This window comes from Dipteris shenzhenensis, chromosome 12 (assembly GCF_047967505.1).
Source record: "Dipteris shenzhenensis isolate YYH24624 ecotype China chromosome 12, Dip_SZ_1.0, whole genome shotgun sequence".
Taxonomy (NCBI): Eukaryota; Viridiplantae; Streptophyta; class Polypodiopsida; order Gleicheniales; family Dipteridaceae; genus Dipteris; species Dipteris shenzhenensis.
The window spans coordinates 5,304,671-5,330,162 of record NC_141607.1 but is presented as its reverse complement, the minus strand read 5'-3'; the positions used below and the strand labels follow the sequence as shown (position 1 = coordinate 5,330,162).

The following is a 25,492-nucleotide window of genomic DNA, read 5'->3' as shown; positions in this document are numbered from 1 at the left end:
GGAGACATTGGAAAGCTCGAGAATCTTTTCACCAGATTTGCTGGACCTGAGGAGCAAGCTTTATCTGCTATATTGGATGATCTATCCCTCTCTGAGGTGGTAGATGATGTTTAGTGCTATTAGTCTTTTTGTGTTGAGTCAATAAGGGTTCTCAGCCTTGAGTAATCTTGCACCAGACACCGGAGTGACCCTTAACTTAGCGCCCCTTTCGGTATTTCTTATATTTTATTCAGAAGGCATGCAAATACAAGAATAGCACCACAGCGCATCAGCCCACAGTCAGCAAACTGAATGATCCGTTCACAGGCGCTTGCGTTCTGTGCAATCACAGAAAAGGCATCCCAGTCCAGTGCAACATTCCATGGCAGCCCTTCTTCCGATTAAGGCTGAGGGGTTCTAACCTGGGAGCTTTGATACCCACTAGGGAGTCCTGGCAGGAGAGAAATCAGGTCAATCCGTCTTGGTAGTTCCGATACCCGTCAAGGGAGTCCTAGCAAGACAGAGGCCAGCAAAACAGCCACACCTGGCTATTCCTGGCAAACAGAAAGGCCAGCTGCGCAAAGCAAAAGGATCTGAAGGAAGGCTCCCGGAAAGCAATCAACCAATAGGAAAGCTCGGGAAACCTTGGGAAAGCAGCAAACATGAAATCGAATCTCCCTGGGCAATATCTCTGGCACCCTGGCCGGTGAAAATAAGCAAAAGTGACCCTCGAAACCTACTGGAGGAGGATCGCCAAGCCTAGAGGCCTTCTAGAGAAATTTGCCAACTTTGGAAGCTTGGCCTGGCAGATGAGAAAACCTGTAAGCAGAGTGTTGGAAGTCACCAGAGCAGTCCAAAGCAGTGCAAAACTGAAAACGATTGGCCGGAAGAGGCTCTGGTAAATTGCTAATTTCCAAGACAGGCTGGCAGGCTCCTGGAGATTGCGAATTTGGCTGGAGCAGCCCTGTGAGCACTCAAAGCAGTGAATCGCCCTGTCTGGAAGCGGAAGGAAGCACTGAATCAGTGCGCAAACTGAAAACTCATGCTTTGGCGGCACCCTGATGAATTGCGATTTCTGAAATCAGCTCCCAGGACGGCCCTGATGAAGTGCGAATTCCTGTAGCAGCTCCTAGGAAGTGCGATTTTGCTGTCTGGGACCTGGCAGGGCTCTTGGGTGATGGCAGATCTATAAACTGGCTCGTGGAAGGTGTGTGGATAGCTGGGAAGCAAGAAAAACTAGATTCTGATCTGAGAGAAAGCTGAACCAGCCCTAGCTTAGCCCCCAATCCACTTGAGCTAAGAATAGCTGCCCTTGCTTGCCCTGCAAGGCACTTGATTTTTACCCCTCTGTAGCCCTCAGATCCTTTGCCTTGGCCCATGGAATTAATTGCGCTGAAGTGTCCTTTACAGATTTAATCACTTTGAGGCCAGCTCCCACCAACTGATTCTAGCATCATCACTTTGGGGTTTTGGCTTCTTGCCATTGGTGATATTCCATATGCCTTCTCGCATAAGAAGAAGCCGGAGTTTCATCTGCCAAGTTGGAAAATTGCTCCCTGAGAATTTCTCGATGAACGAGGAGTTTTTTATGCTATCCATTGGTGGGAAGGTCTTAGCTGTTATTACAGCCAGTGTCTAAATCCCTTACAATGTTTACTCAAATTTTGCAAAAAAAGCCCCAAATTTTACATAGTAGAAGCTTCAATTATGCCTAAGGAAGACACAGGACAGAAAAGCCCTAAATTTTAGGGTTAGGTTGCTGCAAAATTAGGGTTTGCAGAAAATTGGGGCTTTTCAAAATTTCCTAGAGCATAGTGTTCTAGCAATACTAAGGAAGCTTCAGATCATAAAAGCCCCAACAAATTCACCCAAAATGAGGCAAAATTCTTGAAAATCGCAATTTAGGGTTTTGGGCTCAAAAATGGGCTGGAACAAGCCGCTCTTCAGGTCGTCATGGATCAGAAATGCTGGGCTTCAAGGTCGGTCTGAATCCCCTCCAAATGTGGCGGCGATTTTGGAGCTGAAATCCCAAGAATGGTGGCTCATTTCAGATGCAGGTCGTCTGTCGCCGGTATATGCGAGACGTCGCCAACATCATTGCAACGACACCTTCGTAGGATTTGTCGTAGTAGGTCAGGGGCGGAAGGAGGAGAGCGAGGAGCGGCAGCAGCAATGGGCAAAATTCTTGGCCGAGATGCGTGAGCAGACTACGAGAGAGGCGTGAGTAGATTGCGAGGGATGCGTGAGCAGATTGCGAGGGAGGCGTGAGCAGATTGCGAGGGAGGAGAGAGGTAGCAAGCAGAGGAGTTCGCGGAGGAGATAGCGGGCAAGAGGTAGCATCAGCGCGGACAAGAGAGGTAGCAGACAGTGGAGATAGCAATTCGAAGGAGAAGGATTACTGCAACATCGGCATTCTTGAGGCTGATGGTGCAACAAAAATCAGCAATTCGATGAATGACGTAGATGACGAGCCGTGAGCTCTGACAACAAGTGGTGCAAATTCGCTTCAACAATGGCCGATGAGCTTCAGCAACTCGTGAAACATCTTAACAGCTCCCAATAGCCAGTCACAGTAGCAAAAACAGAAAGTCTTTGTTGGCAAAGGTAGAGCTACTCAATCGGAGAGGAATGCCATCAGGTAGGAGCTTCAAGGTGGCTCTGATACCAACTGTTGAAAATGGGGAGAGGGTGAGAGACACTCAATCACAGGTTAGAGACAAGAGCTGAGGCACGAACTGATGTTGATAGATTGTGTAATCATAGCAAGTACGTAGCCTTATTTATAGGCTAGGCAAGCCTTATCTTCCCACACAGACACCTCATAGATGAGGTCACGCACAAGAGAATCTAGATCCTATAATCTAGGGGAGGAATCACACCTACCACATGAGGTGGCACAAGTGGCCTCAAGACTCTTCACACTCACACAACTGCAGGACACTCCTAGGACTCTAGGACCACACACACTAGGACTCCGATAGTTCCAACAAAATGTTCCATATGTTTCTAACACTTCTAAGTTTCTAACGTTAAGGTACACATTTTGATCCAACCTTGAAGTGAGGAGCTTCAAAGCGCATTTCTTTGCAATTCTTTAGTTACTTGAATTGGTATGTGATGAGAACATAGTGTAGCTTTGCTTACTAAGATTTTTTTATTTTGATTTTTCTCTTTTACTCTTAATTTTGTTCGATTTCTCTTACAAGCTCTCTTCTTCACTTGTCTCTTTTTCTCTCTCCTTTGTTCTTTCGCTTGTTGAAAATTATTATTATTATTTTGGGTAAGATCGGATAATTTCTAGGCTTATGAAGGGGTGTGTATATATATAGGCCCACTTTAGATATTTTTTTGCTTCTCTCTTGTTTAGACCTATGTTGCTTCGCCCTTGCGAAGGAGTTTTCTTATCCACACAAGGCAACTCTAGATATTCTTTCTTGCTTTAGATCTAGTCATTGGATTGATGATGTTGCTTGTAGTGGGCCATGTGGATCATTGAATCGCGTAACTAAATCAGGCAAGAACACACCATGAAAGCTCTTTGGGCACCAAAGTGACATGCCTTAAAGATGCAATCCTTTGGTAGATGGTGGTGAATTTAGTTGTATCGATCACACCCACATCCATCCGCATGTAGACTCCTCATCTTAAAGGGATCTCGGACGATGTTTTTCTCTATGATTGACATGCTTTCCCACTCAATTTATTAAATACAACAGGTGAAAATAGTGTTTTTTAAAAAAATAAAGAGAGAAAATAAATCATATAGTCTAGGTTTTCAGAGTAAATAAGAAAATTATACGTTTTAGCCTTATTATCTAGCTTCTTTCTCTTTTACTTTGTGGCGTGTGCATGAGAAACGCCATTATATTTTTTGAGTGATTGACCTGTGGCGTCACGCCTTTGAAAGTCCCCTTTGTGTCTTGAGAGTGATTCAAGTAGACTTCTATCTTTGAACATAGCCGTGGATGTCTTCACCTCCTCCTTCTTACACTTAAGTCGCGAGATCTACGGATCAAGCTTCTTCAACAATCTTACAAGTTGAAAGGGAGCAAGATATGGATAGCTGAGGAATTTACACGAGCTTAATTGAAGAACAAGGCAACCGAATTAGTTAAAGTCAGGGCTGCTAGGAAGGATGGAAAATGGGCAGTTTATCGTGAAGGCATAGCACTAATCAAAGAGTTTAAATCAAAACCAAAAGACTCTCAGTCTTAAACTGATGTATGGCTGATTATTTTTTCAGACTATGATGTAGGTATTCTAAATAATTGGGGTTGCTTTTGCACTCCCTGGGAGCTGCCATGTGCCCTCCCTAAAGCAGATGTACTAGACGGTTTCTGTTGGTCTCCCGTGGACATTAATAGACTTTCTTTCTTTCTTCCTATTATTATGTTCTATCAAGTGCTAAACTAATCTGTGAGTGAGTGCTTTGGATTTGAACCCACAACATTATGTTGGGGGCCTTGTGGTTGTGACCATTACATATAATGTCAACACTATGCTATTCTAGCTACTAGAATAGTGTGCTAATTAAATACCATATGATAATAAAACAGTGCCAACTAAAAGTATTGTAGCTTTAGTTGCTAGTATTCCAATGCTAACTTAAATATAGTGTCTTACCTTATGCTTTGTTGAGAGAGTAGCAATGCTAACTTATGTTTTTATACAATGAGTGGTTAAGAGTCTGTAATTCATTATCTAGAGTCTGTTTTTAGTCAAGGGTGGAGTGGGAAAATATATGCTGATGAAGTTTTGTGGAAGGAAAATAGAAAACTAGAGATTGATTTCAAGTGCTGGGTATATTGATGAATTGGTCTGTGCAAATGAAACAAACTTGAAAATTCTGTCACCAATCTACTTTGGCAGCTCTCTAAAGAGCATAATAAGCCACATAGTAATCGCATGTTATGTGGATGTGTGTTCTATCATCGTCTTTGCATGCTTGGACTTCGAAATATTTAGAATTGCAAAAATAGAAGATGGTCAATCTGAGGGGTTTGCAGAGTAGTGAGAGAGAATTTGTTTATGGTAAAGTGGATGTTTTGAATAATGTTGTAATTTGTTGCAAGAAAGAGAAATGAATATACATTGGTAAGCTCAGTCTCTGGTTTCTTTTAATGTAGGGCACCAAGGTGGGCGAGTGTAAACCTAGGAATCTTTGTGTGTATCCAATGCTCCGGGATTCATCGCAGTCTTGGTGTTCATATATCAAAGGTGTGTATGAAACTCAATTTAGCCAACTTTTTTTTCATCCTTTTCTCTTTTCTTTCTTTCTTCTTTTATATTATATATTTTAGTCTTACGAATCTATATATCATTCTAGTCATCCAATCATTAGAATTGTACATCATGATATGCTTGTTATAACTAGGAATAATATGCACCACTATAAATTATGTGCACACTTAAATTTCCATGTTCACAGTACAGTGTTATTGTTCATATTAAGGTTGAACTCAAATAGTTCAAATAGTGCAAAGCTGAAGCGTGAAGTGATAAACCAATGTCGCAGTTGTTGTGCCAAAAAAAGTTTTCGAGTTCAAGGTGTGCATACAATAGTTGATGACAAATTAATTATAGCGAAAGACATCACCATCAACTCACTATTGATTGCTAACCTTCTTTCTGAAATGACTCATGGGCTTTGTAGCGAAGCATCATCCGTCTGGAATGGCATGTTGATAAATGGAGGGTGATCCGGTAGAAAATAGTCAAACGATTTGTAACTTCCCTAATGTGAAGTCCACCTCATGCACTACCTTCCAACATCCTGTCAATGGCTATCGTGGATATTGAAGATCCATTACCATACTATAGACGGCTACCGAAGATGGTGAAGTCATACTGAAGGTGACCAATCACACTGAAGGTGATAGATCACTGTGAAGGTGATAGTCACACTAAAGGTGACATGGCCACATTGAAGGCAATCATCACACTAAAGGTGCCATGGACACATCAAAGGTGTCATATGCTAGCACTATAAATAATGTGGTCACGCTGAAGGTGACATTTAGTGAAGGTAGCATACATGGTGATCAGCCATGGTAAGAGCAGGCTCCGAACTGTAAATAACATGTGCATAGGATTTGAAGAAGATAATCGGCTCTTTTGTGAAGTCCTATGACAAGAACTTACACAAAGAAAACTTATACGTGTGGTCAGTAAACATATGATTATAAAAAAAGTAAATGAAAATAGGATATCCAACAATGATCCATAAATATAGTGGAGAAAAGTGTAGGTATGTTACATTCATTTGTTTATATCGTTGCCTCGTTTCTGTTTTTGTGCAGGTTCGGTCAGCAACTTTGGACACTTGGCTCCCAGAGCAAGTGGCATTTATGCAAGGTATTTTGATAACTCACAGAGTTTGCACTTGTTTTGTAGTTGAGAGGAGAGCATACTGGCATTTGCTAAAAGTATTTCTTCTGTTCTATTTATGTTGTACATGTCCATTTTGTTCGCATGGTATTGCTTAATGTTTTGTCTCAATTGCATGATTTTATCATGGATTGTCATTTTGAAACTGTGTTTTACAACAGGTATGGGAAATGTCAAGGCTAATACATTCTGGGAAGCAGAACTGCCTAATTCTTTCAAGCGTCCCACTGAGAATGATCGTGGGGGACTTGAATCATTCATCCGTTCCAAGTATAGTTACTTCACCATACTTCTTCCTCATTATCTTCGGTTCTGATAAATTTTTTAGATAGTTGTTCCTCGTCATTCTATCAGCGATATAAATATGTGTGCAGCTTTAGACATACCCTGGGCTGAGTTATGTGATCTTCAAAAGTATAGCTGCAGCATGTTCAAATGCATACTCATCTTCTCTCTCTCTCTCCCCAAAAGGTTCTATAGATTTTCTTGTGACTGTTTACATCACTGACGATTGAAATCATGTGGGAGTGGTACACAAATTTTTAGTGCAGCTTTTATGGATTTTTATATTCCTGAGCTAATGGGAAATTACTGACGAAATAACTATGATGCAAGAGCTCTTGAATGCACATGAGTTTGTCTACTTTGAGTTTGGGTATATTCAGTTGTTCGATGGTATATATGAAAATTGTTCCCTGCATAGTTGTCATGATGTGCTATTTAGAATGCATGTGGGACTCTGTATGTGCGTAGTTTTTGAAGTGTCAGACAGGCATACCAAGCTTGTTCGTGTCTATTGAAGTCAAGGCTACATGCATAAAACCAGCTGAATGTGAAAGGAGGGTATGGAGCTTATTTTAATTGGATGTGATGAAACTACATGCAGAAGATTTTAGTAGTTATAGAGAGTTTTTTTCTAGCATTTGGCTAAGTGATTCTTCATGTATGGATACGTAAGTTTTATAGCCATATTTTGCATCCTTTTGCTAGACACTTTTTAATGCATTGCAAAGTCTTGTAGCTCTGCATTTGTCATTGGGGCATACAGGCCAAGCAATTGAGACTATGTCGAGCGAGCAAACGTCATGAGATGAATCCCTGGCAGATAAAATTGTATTGAACTAGCAAACAGTTGTTTTATATGAAATGATGACGTTGACTTTAACTTCTTTTATGGGGGGGCGTTCTAATGCATCATCAGCTCATTTTTAGGTACGAAACAAGGAGGTGGGTTCCAAGGAGCAACCGTTCTCCATCTAGAGCACGTGAGGATAGGCGTTTCTCAACAGAAAGGCGCAGCAGGAGTGCAGATAATGGAAAGGAGCGCAGGAGCTCTGACCATGGCTATGAACATGAAAGAAAGGACACCATGGGTCAGGAAGCTTCAGAAGTGCAGGAATTACCAAAGGGTGACCATGATCCTGAGGATGATCATACGGAAGCTTTTCCATCGTCTAGTTCACCGATTCGGCACATGGCTAGACCGTCTACCTCCCATTCTCCTGAAAGATCTGCCAGCAAAACACAAGTATTTTTTGTTTTCTCTTCAGTATGCAAATCCAATCCAGTTGAGACTTTTTCTATGAAGGCTTCAATTGTTGCAAGGTCAGTAAAACTCAGACTTTAGTGCTCTAATTTATGTAACTTGACAGGAAGGTGGAAGACATGCTGGTTACTTGCCTGCTCCCAGGCCGCCACAAAATCCTTTGCACCCTGTGCAAGTCACACCTGTGCTTTCTGCATCCAAAGTGGAAGCTCCCACTGATCTTTTTGATCTTCTAAACATTGAAGATCCTCCTCAGACTGGAAGTGTTGCTGCACCACCTCCTCCACTGGATGACCAGTCATGGGCTGCTTTCCAATGTAAGAACTGAAGTTCCTATGATGTTTGTCGTGGTTGATGACATAGCTGTTGGTGCGTGTTCTTCTCAAGTGGGTTTATTCGGATCATGCATTTATATGCTTCATCGTGCATTTTATATGCTTCATACTACTTACGAGTGTAAGGATCATATAATGGCAGTCCGGTTTAGACATGCAAAAGTATTGTATCAAGTTGCTATCTGAAACCTTGTTTGAAATCCGAGCTCAAGAAATATTTCTCTTTGCTGTGCTGGGTTTGAAGTCATCATCCAGGTTTTTTGTTCCATGTTGTGACAGCTGGTTTATGCCATTTTCCCCATCTCAGTCAGTTACCCTCCTTTTCTTGTGTCTTTTGAATTCAGACGTGTGACATTGATGAAGTACGCTTGTGTAATTGAATGAGAGTTGTAGGGTTGATTCTATTATCTTTGCATTTAGCCTTGTTTGAATGCGACAAATTCTTCTATTCGTTGCTGGAAAGGTCTTAAAAACCCTGATTTTGTTATGCGTGTTAGTGCATCCTCTTTTAATGGAATCTCGGTGCGTGAGTAGCTCTGCTATAGCATGTAGTCTCAAATATGTAGGAGGGAAGCGTTGTCAATATACTCCTATGAGTCAAAATTGCATACATATGGAGACGGTAGGTTCTGAATGTTTATCTAGACCTTTGCCAAAACGGATTCCTCTCATTCTCAAAATTGCAGCTGCAGAACCTACACCAGTTACAGAGGGTACAACCAGTTCTGGTCAATCAGTCTGTGGACCATCTGAACAGAAAACTCCTGCAGGGCAGTCTGATCCGATTCCTGAATCATCAGCAAAGAGCGACATTATGGCAGGCCTAGAGGATCTGTTCAAGGGTTCACCAGCAGTAACATTGAAAACATCAGATGTTCCTCAGCCGCCAAAAGATGTGAAAAAGGATATATTGAGTCTCTTTGAACAGGTCAGGAATTCGGTATTTCAGTCACTTTTTGAAACATGACAGGTCTGAAGCGCACATGGTGCTGCAGTGTGTTGTTGCTTCATTGTAATTAGTGTGTTTCACAAATGTGGATGGTCTTATAAGTGTTGATTATTGACTGCCATATGTTATGCAGACATCTATTGCATCCCCATATGTGGCTCATCAGCGACAGATGGCTGCACTACTGGCAGCACAGAGACAGTCCATGTTGATGACAGCAACAGCGCTGCCAGGAGTACAGATTCCGAGTGTATTTCCAGTAGGTCAGCAACCTTTGACATCGCAAGAGGTGAACGGCGGTACCAGCAGCAGCAACAATATGGCGATAGGACAGAACTGGTCCATGGCTGGTGCTCAATTGTCAGGAATGATCAACAATGCGGGATTTCAAAATGGAGGATTGCCTTTTGCTCAGGTAGGATCCTAAAAACATTTGGCGCGATCTCACTTAAGAGGAGCTAGCATATGGATTCATGATAGTCATGCAGGCATTGCAGTTGAAGGACAAGAAAGAAAGAAATAAATTAAGAGTTTATTGAAGGCTTCGGAAGACCTAAGGGTATATGAGACTGAAAAAACCAGATACAATGAGCTGGTGGGTGGAGCTGCTAAGTAGGCATTCGCACCCAAGACAAATACACATATAAAATATCTGAACCCATCAGAAGAAAGATAGATCTACAATGCGGTATCATTGTGGCAGTCCTCTGTATGCTGTTTGAGGAACTAGGTCCACTGGGCAACTGAGAATGGATAAGAGGTTTGGTGGATAGAGGCTCTGGTGGGGATCGGCCCGTGGAGGGATAAAATCTGTGATAGAGTGCTGGTGTCGATCAACCTGCGTAGTCTGTTGTGGTCTCCTCGCAGTAGCTCTCTGTTGGACCAGTGCCTCATCCACTGTCTCCCTCATCCGACAAACATGGAGGTGAGATACCTGAGCCTCATTTATGTGTCAATGCGCTAGCCAGTTTGTTGTGTTTCTCACTCGAGGTCTCAGCTGCATCGTCTCCATGGCGACTGCTGATCCAGGCTATGTGACTGAAAAAAATCAGTAATACCCTCTAAGCGGACTTTGGCTTGGTTGCATGGTCTCGTCTCTATGTCCTGAGCAGCTGATCTTTGTGCTGTACAGCCTCGTGAAGGAAGATCACTGCTCATCTGTGGTCTAGATGAACCAAAAGGCTATAGAGGGGTCAGAAACCATCTTTGAAAAGATAATGTGGCGGCCTCAGATCTCATAGTACACAAGACAATTGAGAGCAAAATGCTCCTTTGACTAAACCTCCTCCCTAGGTATGGCTCTCAACCCGTCCAGTCTGAGTGCGTAATCGGTGAGAAGAAACATGGACTTGCCCGATTAAGATCCTCAAGAAGTGGGGAGGTGGATCTATGTGTAGCCTGAGAGGTTGATGAAGCCCTCCTTTGTCATCTATAGGGAGTGTTTTGTAGAAGCTAGGTGCTAACCAGGTCGTGTAGGTGTGTAGTGTTGGAGTATGGGCCCTTGGGGGTCCTCGTGTGTGGTCCTAACTCCCTTTGTGGTACCTAGCAAATGTAAGGCTTAAAAGGCAATTGATGTGCGCAATTAACAGATGGCACAGGTGATGGGAGATTTATCCCATGTCTGCATTCTTGGACCTTGAATATAATGAAGGGTGGAACCTCTCCTCTATATCCGAGCCGGCTCCTTTTGTTGGATATGGCGAAGGCATGCACGGCAATGGGACATGGATTGGGTAAAAAGCGAAGGGCTGAAGTTTTTAAGCAGAGATTTGACAAGGATAGATGCAAAGTGCTAAAAGTTGAGAAAATAGTTATGCTTTGATTTTTGTGGCTAAATAATAAACGCCACGACATTGATTCTTAAAAGAACAGATACATGAAGGTTTTAGTGTTGAAGGTGTTTGCTCTTGGATAGATATTCTTTTAGATAATCTTTACATCACAATAGGTGATTCTCTGTTTCAACAAATTATAGGAATCCCTATGGGCACTAATTGTGCTGTCTTTTTAGCAAATTTTTATCTCTTCACTTATGAATTTGAGTTCATGCAAAGTCTTACCCCTATCAATACTTGCCCTATCATTTTACATAAGCTTAGCCAAGCTAGGCGTTTTATAGCTGATATATTTGTACTAAATGTTCCTGACTTTCAAGACTTTATGTACAAAGAGATTGTGCTTTTGGAGAAGTATCTATCCTTGTGACTCTTGTGAACTTAACTGCACTTTGTGTTTTATTAGATGTTAGACCTCCCTCAATCTCCCATAGGATTAGAGGTTGATATATATGATAACGTCAACAACTTGAATATAGTGGTTTACACGTTACGAAAGTGCCTCACATTGGGTCAAACATTTCTGATTTGGCAAACTATGGAGTCATTTCTTCCCAATTCCATAGATTTTCACACCTTTGTACAACTAAGGAATCTTTTATCACTCAATGTACAATTTGATAACTTTGCTATGTCTTTCTACGCTGTATCGCCCTTAGGCATAGCTAAAAACAAAATGTGGGGAGCTGAACAGCCCGTTTTTCTTTTAGTTTCGAAAAAAGAGCTAAATTGAGTATGCATATGCTTTTTAAGTAAGGAATTTAATATTGCATCATTGTGGGAAGCAGTACATAAGTGTAAGTGATTCCTTTAGGTTTTATGTTTTAAATAATTTTTGTTTTTCTTTCTTTCATTCATACATGGGAGAGAGAGAGAGAGAGAGAGATTTTATTCCTGTTTTTTGGTCTCTTTGTTTCTTGATTTGTTTGTTTCTTTTTGCTTAGTCTCCTTCTTCCTTTCTTCTTTATTTCTTTGTCTTTCCTTTTTGACGTATTTTAGTAAGCACTGGGTTGGCTCAATAGACTTTGTGGGGTCTTTAGAAACCTAGTATAGCTGCTTATGCTTGGGCGCTAATGTCGACATAAGCATTGCTTTGCTTGCTAAATATGTCCACTTTTAGTTTTTTTTTAAAAAGTTGCTAGCTCATTCTTCTATGTTATTTTCTTTGTAGAAACTTTAGATCACCAAAAATCTGAATTTGTACGATTGGATATATTCTAGTCTTACAAAGGTATCTATCTATCTATCTTCTTTATGCGATCTTATTGTGATGTAGTGTTATGACTGGGTGGAACCTGTATAGGGTGTTAGTATGGCATTTGTGCATCTCAATTGGAGACGAAATGCTGAACAAGCATAAGGAGATGCCCTTACTTGTAGTGAAGGAGGCAGGGCAGATTTGAGAGAGGGGATAGAATCGGCGAAAGGTAGAGAGAGGAAGAGGGAGAAGGAGAGAAGTGAGGGAAGGGGAAGTGGGAGCGGAAGAGAGAGAGAAGGGTGAGGGGTAGAGAGAGATGGAGAGAGATTGGGCGAGAGTGTAGGCAGCACATAGGAGGAAGGAGAAGGGAGTAAATAGGATTAGATGTCACTCAAAAAGTGTACAATGGGGGTGGATGGGGACACTTATAGTCCCTCCACATTTCCCACCTAAAAGGCCTCTAAAGGACCTTAAAATTAGCCCTTTTCCCTCCTTCATTACATTACTTCTGCCCCAATGACATTATTGGATCTATGCATGTGACTTGAGATCTGTGGAAGGGATATAGGGTCGTTTGAGCAGCATACTCATGATTGTGAGTCCTTGTATGTGTGGCTGCATGCTTTTTTATTTTCACCCATCCAAATATCTGCAGATTACCTTTGTCTTTATCTCACGGCATAAGAAGAGGTTTAATGAAAGTAACTTTTTCTGAAATAAAGGGATTTTAGCAAGATGTCACAAAACTTTGGCGGATCATCGTGCATACGTTTTTGTGCAGAATTCCACTATCTTCTGGCTTATCTCTATGATGAAAAGATTATTCCTTTTCCTTGTGAATGCAGTGTTTCAATTTCCATACAGATCTTGTTCCTTGGATTATTGGTATAGTTATTTTGAGTTCTGCCTAATATAATCTCCAGTGCCCAAGGATAGCTCTTAAACATGCGACCATTGTAGCAAGAATATTATACTGTAGTAAAATTTTCATGCTTTTGTAAGTCAACTCAATTGGATGAATAGTATTTTTTCATATCGCTTGTATGCAAGCCTTGGATCTTATAAAGTACCTCTCGAAGTCATTAGTTTGCTTAGCTAGAACCTCAAAAGTCCAGCTTCTTTAGTGCTTTTGTACTTTGTCTTAGGCATATTCTATCTATCTAAAAAGTAAATGTGCCATTGGGAGAGATAATACTGACCAGCATTGGAAATATTTCATTTTAGAGAGGTGCACATTTCTCAAGTCCAGAGAGTGAAGGAGAAGCTAGGCAGGAAGTTCTGAAATAAATGTACGAGTTCGAAATTTAGCATCACAAAGGTCCTTTGATCACCCTAAAGTTTAAGTCTTTTGAGCTGATGATGTACTCTTGAGTGTATTCAGAATCACTTCAAAGTTCTGAACTTGCGTCTTTTCTCTATTGTATTGCAGCTAGCAGGATCTTCACACCCACAGAGGTCGAGTGTACACATTCCTTTGGCTACTTCAAGGTGTGCTTCCTTTTCACCATAAATTATCTCCCTGCTTGTCCATTTTAAGCGTGAACTGTAAAATACTGAAGGATTAGGCTACTACCCTTTATTTTTAGTTAGGTAAGTTGAAACCGCACTATGTTGTGTTTTTAGAGGATGAGTTTGGGCATGTTCCTGGACTCATCTAGGTATATGCTTCTGCCGTATTAGCGGACATGCAAATTTCACCTTGTGAAGTTTTCGTCCATGTGGTGGTGTGCTGGTTTTGTGATAATTCTTTCTATCTTAAGTGGGGCGTTGCTAAAATGAATCATTTAGTCTTCACAAGTTGTAGCTTGAACGAAGAGATTTTGGACTAGTTTGTGATTAGCCTTCTCCTTTAGTGCTAGCCTTCGTCATGGTTGAGTCTGCCCTTAAGTGCCGACAAAAACTCAATATGAAGACTTGTATAGATGGATGCTCAAGTACATGTGGGTGTGCGATTTGTCTATGTGAGAGCTTATGTTTATACTATGGTCTACACCCATTGTTGGGCATTGATGATGTTAGTGGGAATGTCATAGTAGCTAGTCTCTGCTATGCGTGATGGAGTTTATGGTTTTCAACCTTATGAGTGACTATCATGAGATTGAAACTGCACTGTGTTGTATTTTAAGAGGATGAGTTTGGGCATGCTCCTGGACTCATCTAGGTATATGCTTTCTCAATAGTGATGCCTAAGTATGCGCGTTGGACACACACAGAGCTGTGTGTGTGTGTAGATAGATAGAGACACGCGCGCGCACACACACACATCACACACACACATTGCATGTGCACGCACACGTTGTGTGTGTGTAGATAGATAGAGACACACGTGCACACACACACACACACACACATACACAGACACACACACCCCTCTCCCACACACACTGCGTGTGCGTGTGAGAGAGAGAGAGAGAGAGAGAGAGAGAGATGATATGATATGATATGATATGATTGTATTAAAGCCTGCGTGAGACCCTTTAGGTTCTATGGGACTGGTGATCAATATCAACTGGTAGTGATCCCTTACATCCAGTGAGAAAATATTACAAACTTGTTATGTAGTGAGTACTTGTTGGGCTAGCTTATGTGCTAGTCCAGTATCTTGTTGCGGTGCTCTAAAACCTCTTTCAAGCAGCTTCGTAGCTTTTTGGCTGGCTGATTTTTCAAATTATCTCTGTTGTCCCCATTACCCTTCTCTGAAGTGTGCATAGGGTCTACATCTTAGAGAGAGAAAAGAAAGAAAGTTGTATTAGCGTCTTGGGGAGGCCTGACGGGTCTATGAGAGAAAGTAACAATCAACAGAATAGCTCATACAAGCCGCCTGGGCTGAAGCAAAGGGCTCACTAAGGCCCTTGCTGAGTGCTAAACTACTAAGCTAATGATCTCAAAAGCTCAGAAGCACTGTCTCAGAGCCTCAACAGACTCCAATGGGTAGTGCGAAAGCTCTGAGGGCATATCTAGGAGTTGTGGTATCTCTCCGATAGGAAGCAAAGATGTCAAGTATCTGTGGCTGTCGAGCTGGACTCTTGTCATGGCGGGGGTCCTGGTCTCCAAGATCTCTATATTCGATGGACAGCATCAAGAGTGACACCTCGGGTTGTTCAGTCTCCTTTGAGTAAGGCAGCAATGGGCGATCCAGGCTGCTCTCATGTCGGCTATCTCCTCATCCTCTACTTCGATGTGTCCCGGTGTTGACTCAAAGGCATAAAAATCAGTGACGTGTCTCTATGCTCGGTCAATGTCCTGTGGTGCTGTCTCCTCCTACTCTCTGATCTAGCGTAGCAAAGTCTCCCTGAGTCGCCGCAGCTCCATGAGAAAGAGGCCAACACGCACTTGATCATGAAGTTGATCAATCGAGAGTGGCCCAAATCCGCTCCCCTCCTGGTAGAAGTAGTGGTAGCGTCCTCGGATCTCATAATAAGCGGGGAAAATACATAAGAAGTGCTCCTCTGTCTCCACAACTGCTAGTGTGCATAACCTGCAAATCCGTTGCTCTCTAGGTGTGCCTTCGGCCCTTACTGCCTCGATCCTCAACGGGTGAAAAGAGACTCGCATTTGTCCTATTGCAATCCTCAGCGCATGGGTAACTTGCATGTCCTCCAGATACTGGGGCTGATGATCAGTCCGTCATCTGATTCCCTCAGGAAGTAGTCTCGGTAAAACTGGATCTTGGTAGGAAATTCATGGTCCCCTCCCCAAGTCCGTGATGTATATAGCTGAAGTAGATCCAACTGTATGATGTGGTTGATCTTTTCTTGTGGGATGTGGAGGGATGGGGAGTCCAGACTATACTAAAAGGGGGGGAGTCGGTCCCCATTTGAATGCCCTGAGACCGAAACCATTTGGAGATACGTGCATACCAAGCTGTGTTGATCCCGTTCTCAGCTAGCCGTCTGGATGACTCTAGTGCTAGCCTCGGTAATTACCATCGGGGTAAGGCCCACACCCGGTGTAGATATGTCATTGTGTGGAAGATGCATCAATCTGCAATGGTGTCATAGTGAACTCAGCCTGCATGATTTGAAGAGGAACCGATGGCTTACTCCTTATCATCCTGGATCCCATGACAATTTGTAGCCTCTCGAATCTTTGCCGCTCAATTGCCGGTGAGTCACATCCCCAAAAGGGTGCTGCGTACATGGTTGTCGGTCTCACTAGTATTTCAAAAAGCCACCCCTTCGTCGGGGGATCATGGAAGTGTGCCTAGAAGCATTGTCTCTCTGGCTGAGCTAAGGCTCCTAGTGCTACGTGTGAGTCGTGCCCTAGCTGCATGTGTCATCGTGAAGATAGGTCTTGCGTAAACTGCTCCGAGATATGTATATGTCTAGACTATCTCCACTGGCTCCCCTCGATGGCATGAAGATGTGTTGCCGGAGTACTGTTCGTGAGGTGTTGAAAACCATAACCTTGGTCTTACCAAGGTTAACTGTTGGTCTCTCTCTCTGCAAAATATGGGATACCAGTGCTGAGCTGTGCGATGCCCGAATTGGCGTCATCCCTTGAGACTGCTGTGTGTGAGTATGACGCTTCTGCGACTGTTGCACTAGGTTGCTGACCAGTAGCAGACAACCACCTCCATGAACAAAACCTTAGGGTGGTTCTTCAGATAGGAACGACTAGGTGAGCTGCTTGACGGTTAAATAGACGTACCAGCTACGTGACAATCAAACAGACGTACTAGCTACCTTCCGACACTGACATGGCGAACAAAAGTGTCTCCAATCTGTGCTTCCTTCCAGCCAACCATAGCTGAGGCCCTTGGTGCTGAGCACATCTATCGAGATCAACTGTGCACCGTCGTGGGATTTTGCCCTAGTCGCCTATCCATGCCGTGCCGTCGCGGATTTTTGTCCCAATCCCGTCATTCCGCCACAGGTTTCCAAGCCTTTAGATTAATCTTCAAGTAATTGCTAAGTTAGGTTCATTAGGGTTAGTTTAGCAGGTTGGGTTAGGTTAGTTGGTTGACTTAATCAGGGTTAGACTAAGTCTTAGACTGGGTTGAGTTAGACTAACCAAAGGTGACTTAGTAGTCCTAACTGCCTAAGCTGTCCTAGGTTAGGAGTCTTAAGGATCCTAGGTGACTTAAAGAGCGCCCCCCCCTCCCAAAAAAAAAAGAGGGTGGGCTCATTTCGGCTCCGTTTCAAAGCCTCTTCACCGAGCTTCCTCTTGAGCTTCGACATTGACATTTCATGTGTGTTGCACACAACATCAGGTACTATTACAAAAGCATTCACTTCTGTCTATCTCATTGAGTTGCTTCCTTTCTTGTACTACAGTCGTACTTGCTTGTGGGGCAGCCTTCTCTGCTAGATTGGGACTTTTGTGCAGGAAGTCTTCCGTGACAATCACCATGGCACCCAAGCGGGCCACTTGTGTTGAGGGATCACTACATGCCCCTCTCTCCTGCATCTCAAGATGCATAGGCACAGTTCCTGGAAGTATTATCCTCCAAGCTCCATGATACATTTCTTTAGTTGGGGCAGCAGATTGGTGAGCAGATCTCTTAGTGGATCGGCCAGCAGCTCAGCGCACTATCTGACAAGCGCACTATATGACATGGGGATCAGTTGGACAACAAGGATTCATTCTCCACACCACATGGGGTTTATGGCAGATGCCCGATGCTCAGCAGGATTTGAGCCCTTTAGTCAGCCTTAGTTTTAGCAGCTTGCTTCCAAGTATGGGGATTATCGAAGCATTGCGGATGCATTCTCTGTAGTGCCGACCCTGTTATTGGACTTGAGGCCATCCTACAGTTTACAGCTCTCTGCACCTCTGTAGATGGAGTAATCTATTTTGGGCTGATCCACTGGTGTGCATTCGATGAGTGCTCCTACGAGCACAATTAGCCGTTTCACCACACCAGCCAGCATGCATGGATTTGTTTTTGGTTCACCTGGAAATCCACAATAGTGGGAGAGGGATCAATCCTCCTTTCAGCCTTTTGGTATGCAGTCCTTGCCACCAGATGCATTTGGCGGGTATCAAGATATGCATGATGGTTTTAATGCAGAAGCTGCATCGCAACACGTTTAGGAGTATGACATTGGACAACAGAAGGAAGATGGCTGTCATGACACTTAAGAAAATGGGCATGATGGCAAGCAGCCCTTCCATAACCACATTGGTCTGAATAGTAGTGTCCCCAACAGTACATTAGTGCACAGGAGCAAGATAATCCAGATATGCAACTTGATGGAAAAGATGCACATGAAAGTGTTGGGATATCTCAAGGTGTATGCCCCAGGCACACCTTGGTTTCTATGTGTGTGTGCTAGAGGCACAGTTAGGTGCCCATAAGCACTGTTAGGTGGTGGTAGAAGCCACATAGGATGATTGAGAGAATCTAGGAGCAGATTGAGGAGATGATTGTGGAGCTCAGAGGTCATCAGTGATGTCAGTGATCATGTAAGAGGTGCCTACTTAAGGACCTCACCTTTCTTCATTCCATAAGCAAGAATTCTGAGTTTGTGTTCACTCCATGCTTTCCTTTCAGTTTACCAACATGGTATCAGAGCCCTATGATCCTCCTTAAGCCCTAGTTAGGTGCCACATCATCATCTTCTTCCTCACCTCCATCTCCCACCTTCCCTTCCAAAGTCGATTTTGGAAGTGAGAGTTCTCTTCAAACCTGCATTCTTAGCATCTCATCTTTCAGGAGAGTCTTCCCAAGGGCAAGGCGAATTTGCAGAACAAGCCCTACGCTTTATCTCGCCATTTTCGGGGCGGCATTGTCTCAAGAAGCTGCGACGACATTCTTCCTGGTTCTCACTGTGGAGAGCTACATTGTCTAATTCCTTCCAGAGGGAGCTGGGCGACATCACGACCTTGCTGCTCATCAATTCTGAGCTCATTTGGAGCAGCATTCGGGTAGTTTTCGTCAAAAAACCAGTCCACGGTTCTTCTATAATGCTGGGTGACGTGGCTATCTTCTACGCGATTCCTTTTTGAGGGAGAAGCTCTACCTATTTACCTTCCTCTCCAGTACAAAAGCCCTCTGAATTTCGACCTCTGCATGACGAATTGAAGCAGATTTCTGAGTTGCCTCTTTGGCCATGAAAGCTTGACTATGCAAGTCTAAGTTTGACTGGTAGTTTGACCAAGATTTATTTTCAGTCTTCTATGCTCATTTTCTAGCATCTACTTGGTCATTTTTTGCTTAGACATCTTGCATAAATGTTGCTCTGACTAATTGCCTTATGCTTTGACATTTACTTCAGTCACATAGAGAAATCCAAGTCAAAGTATTCAAGTTGTTACTCTTTGAAGGATTACTTTTTATTGCTTATATTTCACCTGTAAGAGAGAAGACACTGCCCAATTCTTGGGTTAGAGCCTCTCATGGCTACCATATTGAATATGGACAAGTTCAATGGTAAGGGCTTCCACACATGGCAGATGAAGGTCAAGTTTACATTAATGAGGGAAAACCTCTGGGGGCTTGTCAACTTCTTCTTCAACAGCCTCCAATGCTGGAGAATCCTCAGCTCCGACACACCCAGCAAGAGATCGTGCTAGAGAGGAGAAAGCATATGGCATCATTGCGCTTGCTTTAGGAGATGACTATATTCATCACATCTCTGACTTAGAGTCTCCTTCAGAAGCTTGGCAGAAGCATGACATTATTTTTGGTGCTAGCTCTCACATCTCAAAATTATCACTTAAGATTGCTTTCTTTGAATTGAAGATGGTTAGTGGCACTCCTTTGGCTGCCCATGTCAATTACATGCGGAGTCTTATGACTCAATTTGCTTCTATCAACTCTCCTATCACTACAGATGATGCTATGGCAGTGTTGCTCAAGAGTATGCCTGAAGATTATGATCATGTTGTTACCACTTTGAAAAATCTTCCTAATCCTAATCTTGAAGGTCTTATCTCTGCTCTTCAAGAAGAAGAAAGGCACATGGAACTCTGGAAAGGTAATGGCACAGCCTATGCCATAAAAATCCAGAAGGGCAAGTTTTCGCCTTGCAATCATGATGGGAAGACTAATCACCTCTCAAAAGACTGCTTCAAGATCAATCCATGCAAACACTGTGGCAAAAACAATCATCATGAAAAGTTTTGTAGAGCCAAAAAGGAAGCAACTTCAAAGTCAAAAAATGCCAATCTACTTTCAGTTGATGTGCCTCCACAAGATGAGGCATCCTATGAAGATTATGCTTTTTGAATCATCTCCATGTATGCTCCAGATCTCTCTTTTTTGTTGAGTCAAGGTACTCAGCCTGGATAGTCCTCCAAAATGAATGAAATAAACTATTGTGTGTTTTGTAAACACCTCTGGTCACCATATGATGTAGGCCATGTGTATGTGTTTTTGCTCCATGGTACTTCCTGCAGACATTGTGTGCATGTACATGCAGGGGAGATAACCATTGGAAGGTCTTTTGTATCCCTTTTGTTTACCTTATACCCATGGGAACCCTTGCTAGCTTGAGATCCTAGCCATTGATAGATCCATGACCACCATGAGATGGCATGTGACACCTTGTGCTCGCTGTATCCTTGACATAGCCTGAGGCATTCCCTTGAGGGGGGGTATGTTGGGATATCTCAAGGTGTATGCCCCAGGCACACCTTGGTTTCTATGTGTGTGTGCTAGAGGCACAGTTAGGTGCCCATAAGCACTGTTAGGTGGTGGTAGAAGCCACATAGGATGATTGAGAGAATCTAGGAGCAGATTGAGGAGATGATTGTCATCAGTGATGTCAGTGATCATGTAAGAGGTGCCTACTTAAGGACCTCACCTTTCTTCATTCCATAAGCAAGAATTCTGAGTTTGTGTTCACTCCATGCTTTCCTTTTAGTTTACCAACAGAAAGTGCTATTGCAGGAGACCATGGTAAGTTCATATTTGGGGATGAGGCAAACTTGCCACAACAAATGTTGAGGATCATGAAGGACAAAGGCACTCAGCTTCTTTCCGACAGCGGTGATCTCATAGGGCATGATAATTCTACATCCTTGTCAATAGAGCACCAAGGTACACTAATGCATGTGGATTCTACTGCAACCCCACACAAGGTGCATTTTGGGCAACGGGCAGAGTATTCATTACACAACCAGCCAGATCCTTTCAAGCCTATTACTGAGCAGTCCATCATAATCTCTGGGGACTCTTCCACGGGGTGATATCCTTGAGTTACGTGCAGGGGATAGAGCCGGTCTTCACTACTGCCTTGTGTGTATGCTTTTGGGAGAGCCTGTCCTTGCGACACTTATTTCTCAGCTCTAAATCAGCACCATGCCTATGTGGGCCTACGATCCATGGTTAGGGATAACTTGTGTTTCTTACATTATGGCATAGGCCTGGTTGGCCAATTGTGTGGTAGACACTTAAAAGATATTTTGCCGGACCATAGATTGAAGGGAGAAACCAAAAATCCTAATAAGCAAAAAGAATGGCTCTTAGCTTTGGTGGAAGGATATTTCAGATTATACCCAATGGATGATGATTGCAAGATTCTTTATGATGGCATGCACCATGCCCACACCTAGTTGAAGATGAGGATTTCATCTTGGAAGCCCTACACATGGGCAGTTTCAAAGACTTAATGGGTGTCATGGTTAGATGGAAATTACAGCGGTATAGCTCAAGTTTGAAGGACTGAAGATCCCTGGAATGTTGAGGAAGCACAAGAATTTTTGGAACTGTTTGAGCTTGAATATAACATTTATAATGAAGATGATTTTCAGTTTATTGCATTTGGTCAAGACACCATAGCTAGAGATGCTGTGGATATACAGAAAAGCAATGAATGCTCCCAATGTAGAACAACAAGGAGAATCCATGGAGACAAGTATGGCTATGTAATTGTGGATGTCTTGATGATGAGCATGCTTGGTGGGATCAACACTTACATGACCTAGGAGGTGTGATAATGTCTAGGACAAAGAAGAATACATACAGTTGTCTTAAGCGTGTCTTAATGACACACGCATGTCTAAAGTGTCGAACGTTCTTACTTGTAAGACACGATAATCTTAACAACCATGATAATAATTAATAACTATGATTATAATGATAACAACGGCAACAATAATATTATTAATAATTAAACATAAACAAGAAGACATGACGGCTAATAACTTCATGATTTAACTAGAAATGAGAGCTAGCCTTCTCCTTTAGTGCTAGCCTTCGTCATGGCTGAGTTTGCCCTTCACCTCCGGAGTGCCGACAGAAACTCAGTACAAAGAATTTGTATAAAAGGATGCTCAAGTATGTGTGGGTGTGTGGATTTGTATGTGAGATCATATTTTTATACTATGGTCTACACCCACTGTTGGGCGCTGATGACGTCAGTGGGGATGTCATTGTAGCTAGTCCCTGCTATGCGTGATGGAGTTTATGGTTTTCAATCTTATGAGTGACTATCGTGAGATTGAAACTGCACTATGTTGTGTTTTTAGAGGATGAGTTTGGGAATGTTCCTGGATTCATCTAGGTATATAGAAATGAGAGCTAACATCTTTATTGACAAGCGTTTTCTGAATTATGAATGCTAGGAGTAAGCTTTCCGATTGTCAATGAATACTTATTTTGATGTGTATATTCAAAAGAAGGAATTGTTTTGGAAATTTCAATTGTGACTTTTTCACCTTCCAAACATTCAGAGCCTTTTCAAAGGTTTGAGAGCCACTGTAGAGGTCAAATTGGTGCCTGCCTTTTGAATGCTAGGTTAAAGACTTGGACCTCAAATGTGACATCAACTTTGCAACTTTGATCTTGTGCTACCTTGACATTGACTAGGCCTCAAAGTGAAGGGCACAATTCAAGAAAATTGTCTTTGACCTTGACTGAGACTTGGCAACCTTTTCGTCAACCTTGAAACTCTTAATTTTGACCTGTAACTCGATGGTGTGTGTCTTTCGGCTATGAGTTCTAAGTACATGATGATAATTTATAGGAAGGGCAGGGGTGACTAGGTGGGACACTTGACTGTCATATGAATTTGCAAGTCCTTTCCCAAGTTCACGAATTTTTTTAAATTTACATGATTTTGCCTTTCAATTTCCTTATCTATCTTTTCTCCATTTCTAGCTTCTTGTATTCTCACGCTGTTTCTTGTAGTTTTAACTAGTCTTATGTCTTTGTCATCTGGTTGCAGCTCAAGCACAGGAGCACAGGGCGTTTCGATGTCCTACCAGTCTACTCTTAGTGTAACCCCTCAGAATGACTTTGGGAAGGTAAACTCAGCGGGAAAAGCCGGTGCTTCAACTGCTTCTGAAGTATTGCCTGCAACAACAGGGGATAGTTATGACTTTTCGGCTCTGACTGCTGCTGCTTTTTCAAGGCACTGAACATTCTTGGAATATCAAGATGCATTTGGCATAAGCAATGCCGGTTGACCTACGGTGCTAGGGAAAATTGCTCATGCTTGTTCTATTTCCATTTCTATAGGATATTTGTGCCTTAAATTGTGAAGTTTTACTAATTGGGCCTGCAAGGCTAGCTTCTCGTTAATGCTTATCTGTCTAGGTGATCAGTGAGGTTACGTTGGCTTTTTAATGCTTTGTACAAGTTTATGGCATTGGCCCTATTTTTTACTGGCAATATTCTTTATACAGTCTGTGTTCAAAGGTTTTTTTTGGTGATAATATAGTTATTTCTGACTGGACATCTCACCCAAATCAAGCAAATGCTACTTGGAGTTTCCTTTTTAAATTCAATTTAAAATTTCATCAAGAGGTCAGTTTATTTATTTCATCAACATTTTAAAAACTGGTTGGAAATAGCGATTTACACCTACTTTTCAAGCTGACTACGGAAGGGGTGGCTTATGGAGTTGCTGCTGTTACTACTACATCCTGCTCTGTCATCTGTGTCCACCCCACCCACATTCTGGATTTTCAAGGGAGGTACATAAAGCAGGTGTCTATTAGCCTTCTAAATGTTTTCGTCCTTTTTTCCTGCAGCAGCTACTGGGATACTGAAACTGAGCTTCTTTGCAGAGCTGCCCTTCCAGGCAGTGTTACTCGCTTAATGCTTTTAGCTTCAAGGGAGGACGTAAGAGCTAGGGAAATCCTTCTGATCCCTCCAGAGGGAGCCAAGAGTGAAGATTTCTCTAAGAACCCTCAAGGGGAACTTAACAGGAGAGGATCCAAATTGTAGCCATCTTACATAAAGAAGAAGCAGTGGAGATTGGGATATGTAAGACTCTAAACTTTTCCTGTTTTCAAGAACCCAAAACAAAAACTGGCTGCAAGAACCTCCTTTGGGTTGGTGGGGGAGGGAAGCCTCTGAGGGTTGATTGAGGAGAATAAAAATTGGTCTAGACAGTTACAAAACAAGAGAAGGGATTTTGTTGGTGTCACTATTAGATGAATTCCAAGTACTGTTGGACTTGTTGATTCATGCATGCACACATGCACACACATGAAATGTGACATGGTGTTAAAACAAGGTTTTAGTGCATGCACACATGAAATGTAGTGTTAAAACATGGTTTTAGTGGATTCAAATGTGGCTTTATAATGTCAAAGCACTGCCAGAGGTTGGTAGTAGAAATACTAAGAAATAAATACACGAGCCATTCGTCTGCCCAATCCAACTCCAAAGGCAAACGATGCTACAAATATTGGTTTTTTCTTGTGCAATTGATATCATTTATTGCCTAGAGGTGTTCACTTCTATGGTATTTTTAAGCTCATCAAAATTAAATCATAATGATTGTATCTTTTCATTAGGTGCATGCACTCCATTATTGACAAGCACCCTCAATCCATGAGTCATGGTTGTCCAAATGGAAACGTTATGATCTTTTTATTGGATCTTTAGCCCTACCACCACTGAATCCACCCTAAGATTAAATTTGAACATCTACGGAGTCTCTTTTAAGTGGTTACGCTTTAGATTCTTTTAAGTGCTTACGCTTTAGATCCATTATTGACGAGCATCCTCAATCCATGTGTCCAAATGGAAACGTTATGATATTTTTTATTGGATCTTTAGCCCTACCACCACTGAATCCACCCTAAGATTAAATTTGAACATCTACGGAGTCTCTTTTAAGTGCTTACGCTTTAGATTCTTTTATGGATCCACTATTAGAATTTGGAATTCCTTCTCTTCAAAGTCCTATCCAATTTCACAATGTGATTTTTAAGGTGATAAATAAAACCCTGTTATGGACAAAACTGTTTGGAATGACTTTCACGGAAATAAAAATTCCTGAAGGAGACTAAAACCCATGCACATGTAGGAATTCCATGAAAAGCCATCTTGAAGCAAATATAACATTTTACCAACCTTTTTTC

General features: G+C 42.3%; 1 protein-coding gene across 1 annotated transcript in view; it reads left to right on the top strand.

Moving 5' to 3' along the window:
* The window catches only part of AGD5 (ARF-GAP domain 5), a 35,656-nt gene extending 11,100 nt beyond the window's left edge, over positions 1-24,556 (top strand). Inside the window, exons 3-11 of the mRNA XM_087383108.1 lie at positions 5,106-5,196; positions 6,279-6,333; positions 6,528-6,636; positions 7,579-7,894; positions 8,019-8,229; positions 8,934-9,175; positions 9,330-9,611; positions 13,659-13,717; positions 23,344-24,556. Of these exons, the coding sequence (XP_087239234.1) occupies positions 5,106-5,196; positions 6,279-6,333; positions 6,528-6,636; positions 7,579-7,894; positions 8,019-8,229; positions 8,934-9,175; positions 9,330-9,611; positions 13,659-13,717; positions 23,344-23,536 (1,558 nt within the window). The 3' untranslated portion in view covers positions 23,537-24,556. The remainder of the gene's footprint in view (positions 1-5,105; positions 5,197-6,278; positions 6,334-6,527; positions 6,637-7,578; positions 7,895-8,018; positions 8,230-8,933; positions 9,176-9,329; positions 9,612-13,658; positions 13,718-23,343) is intronic.
* Positions 24,557-25,492: the final 936 nt, after the last annotated feature.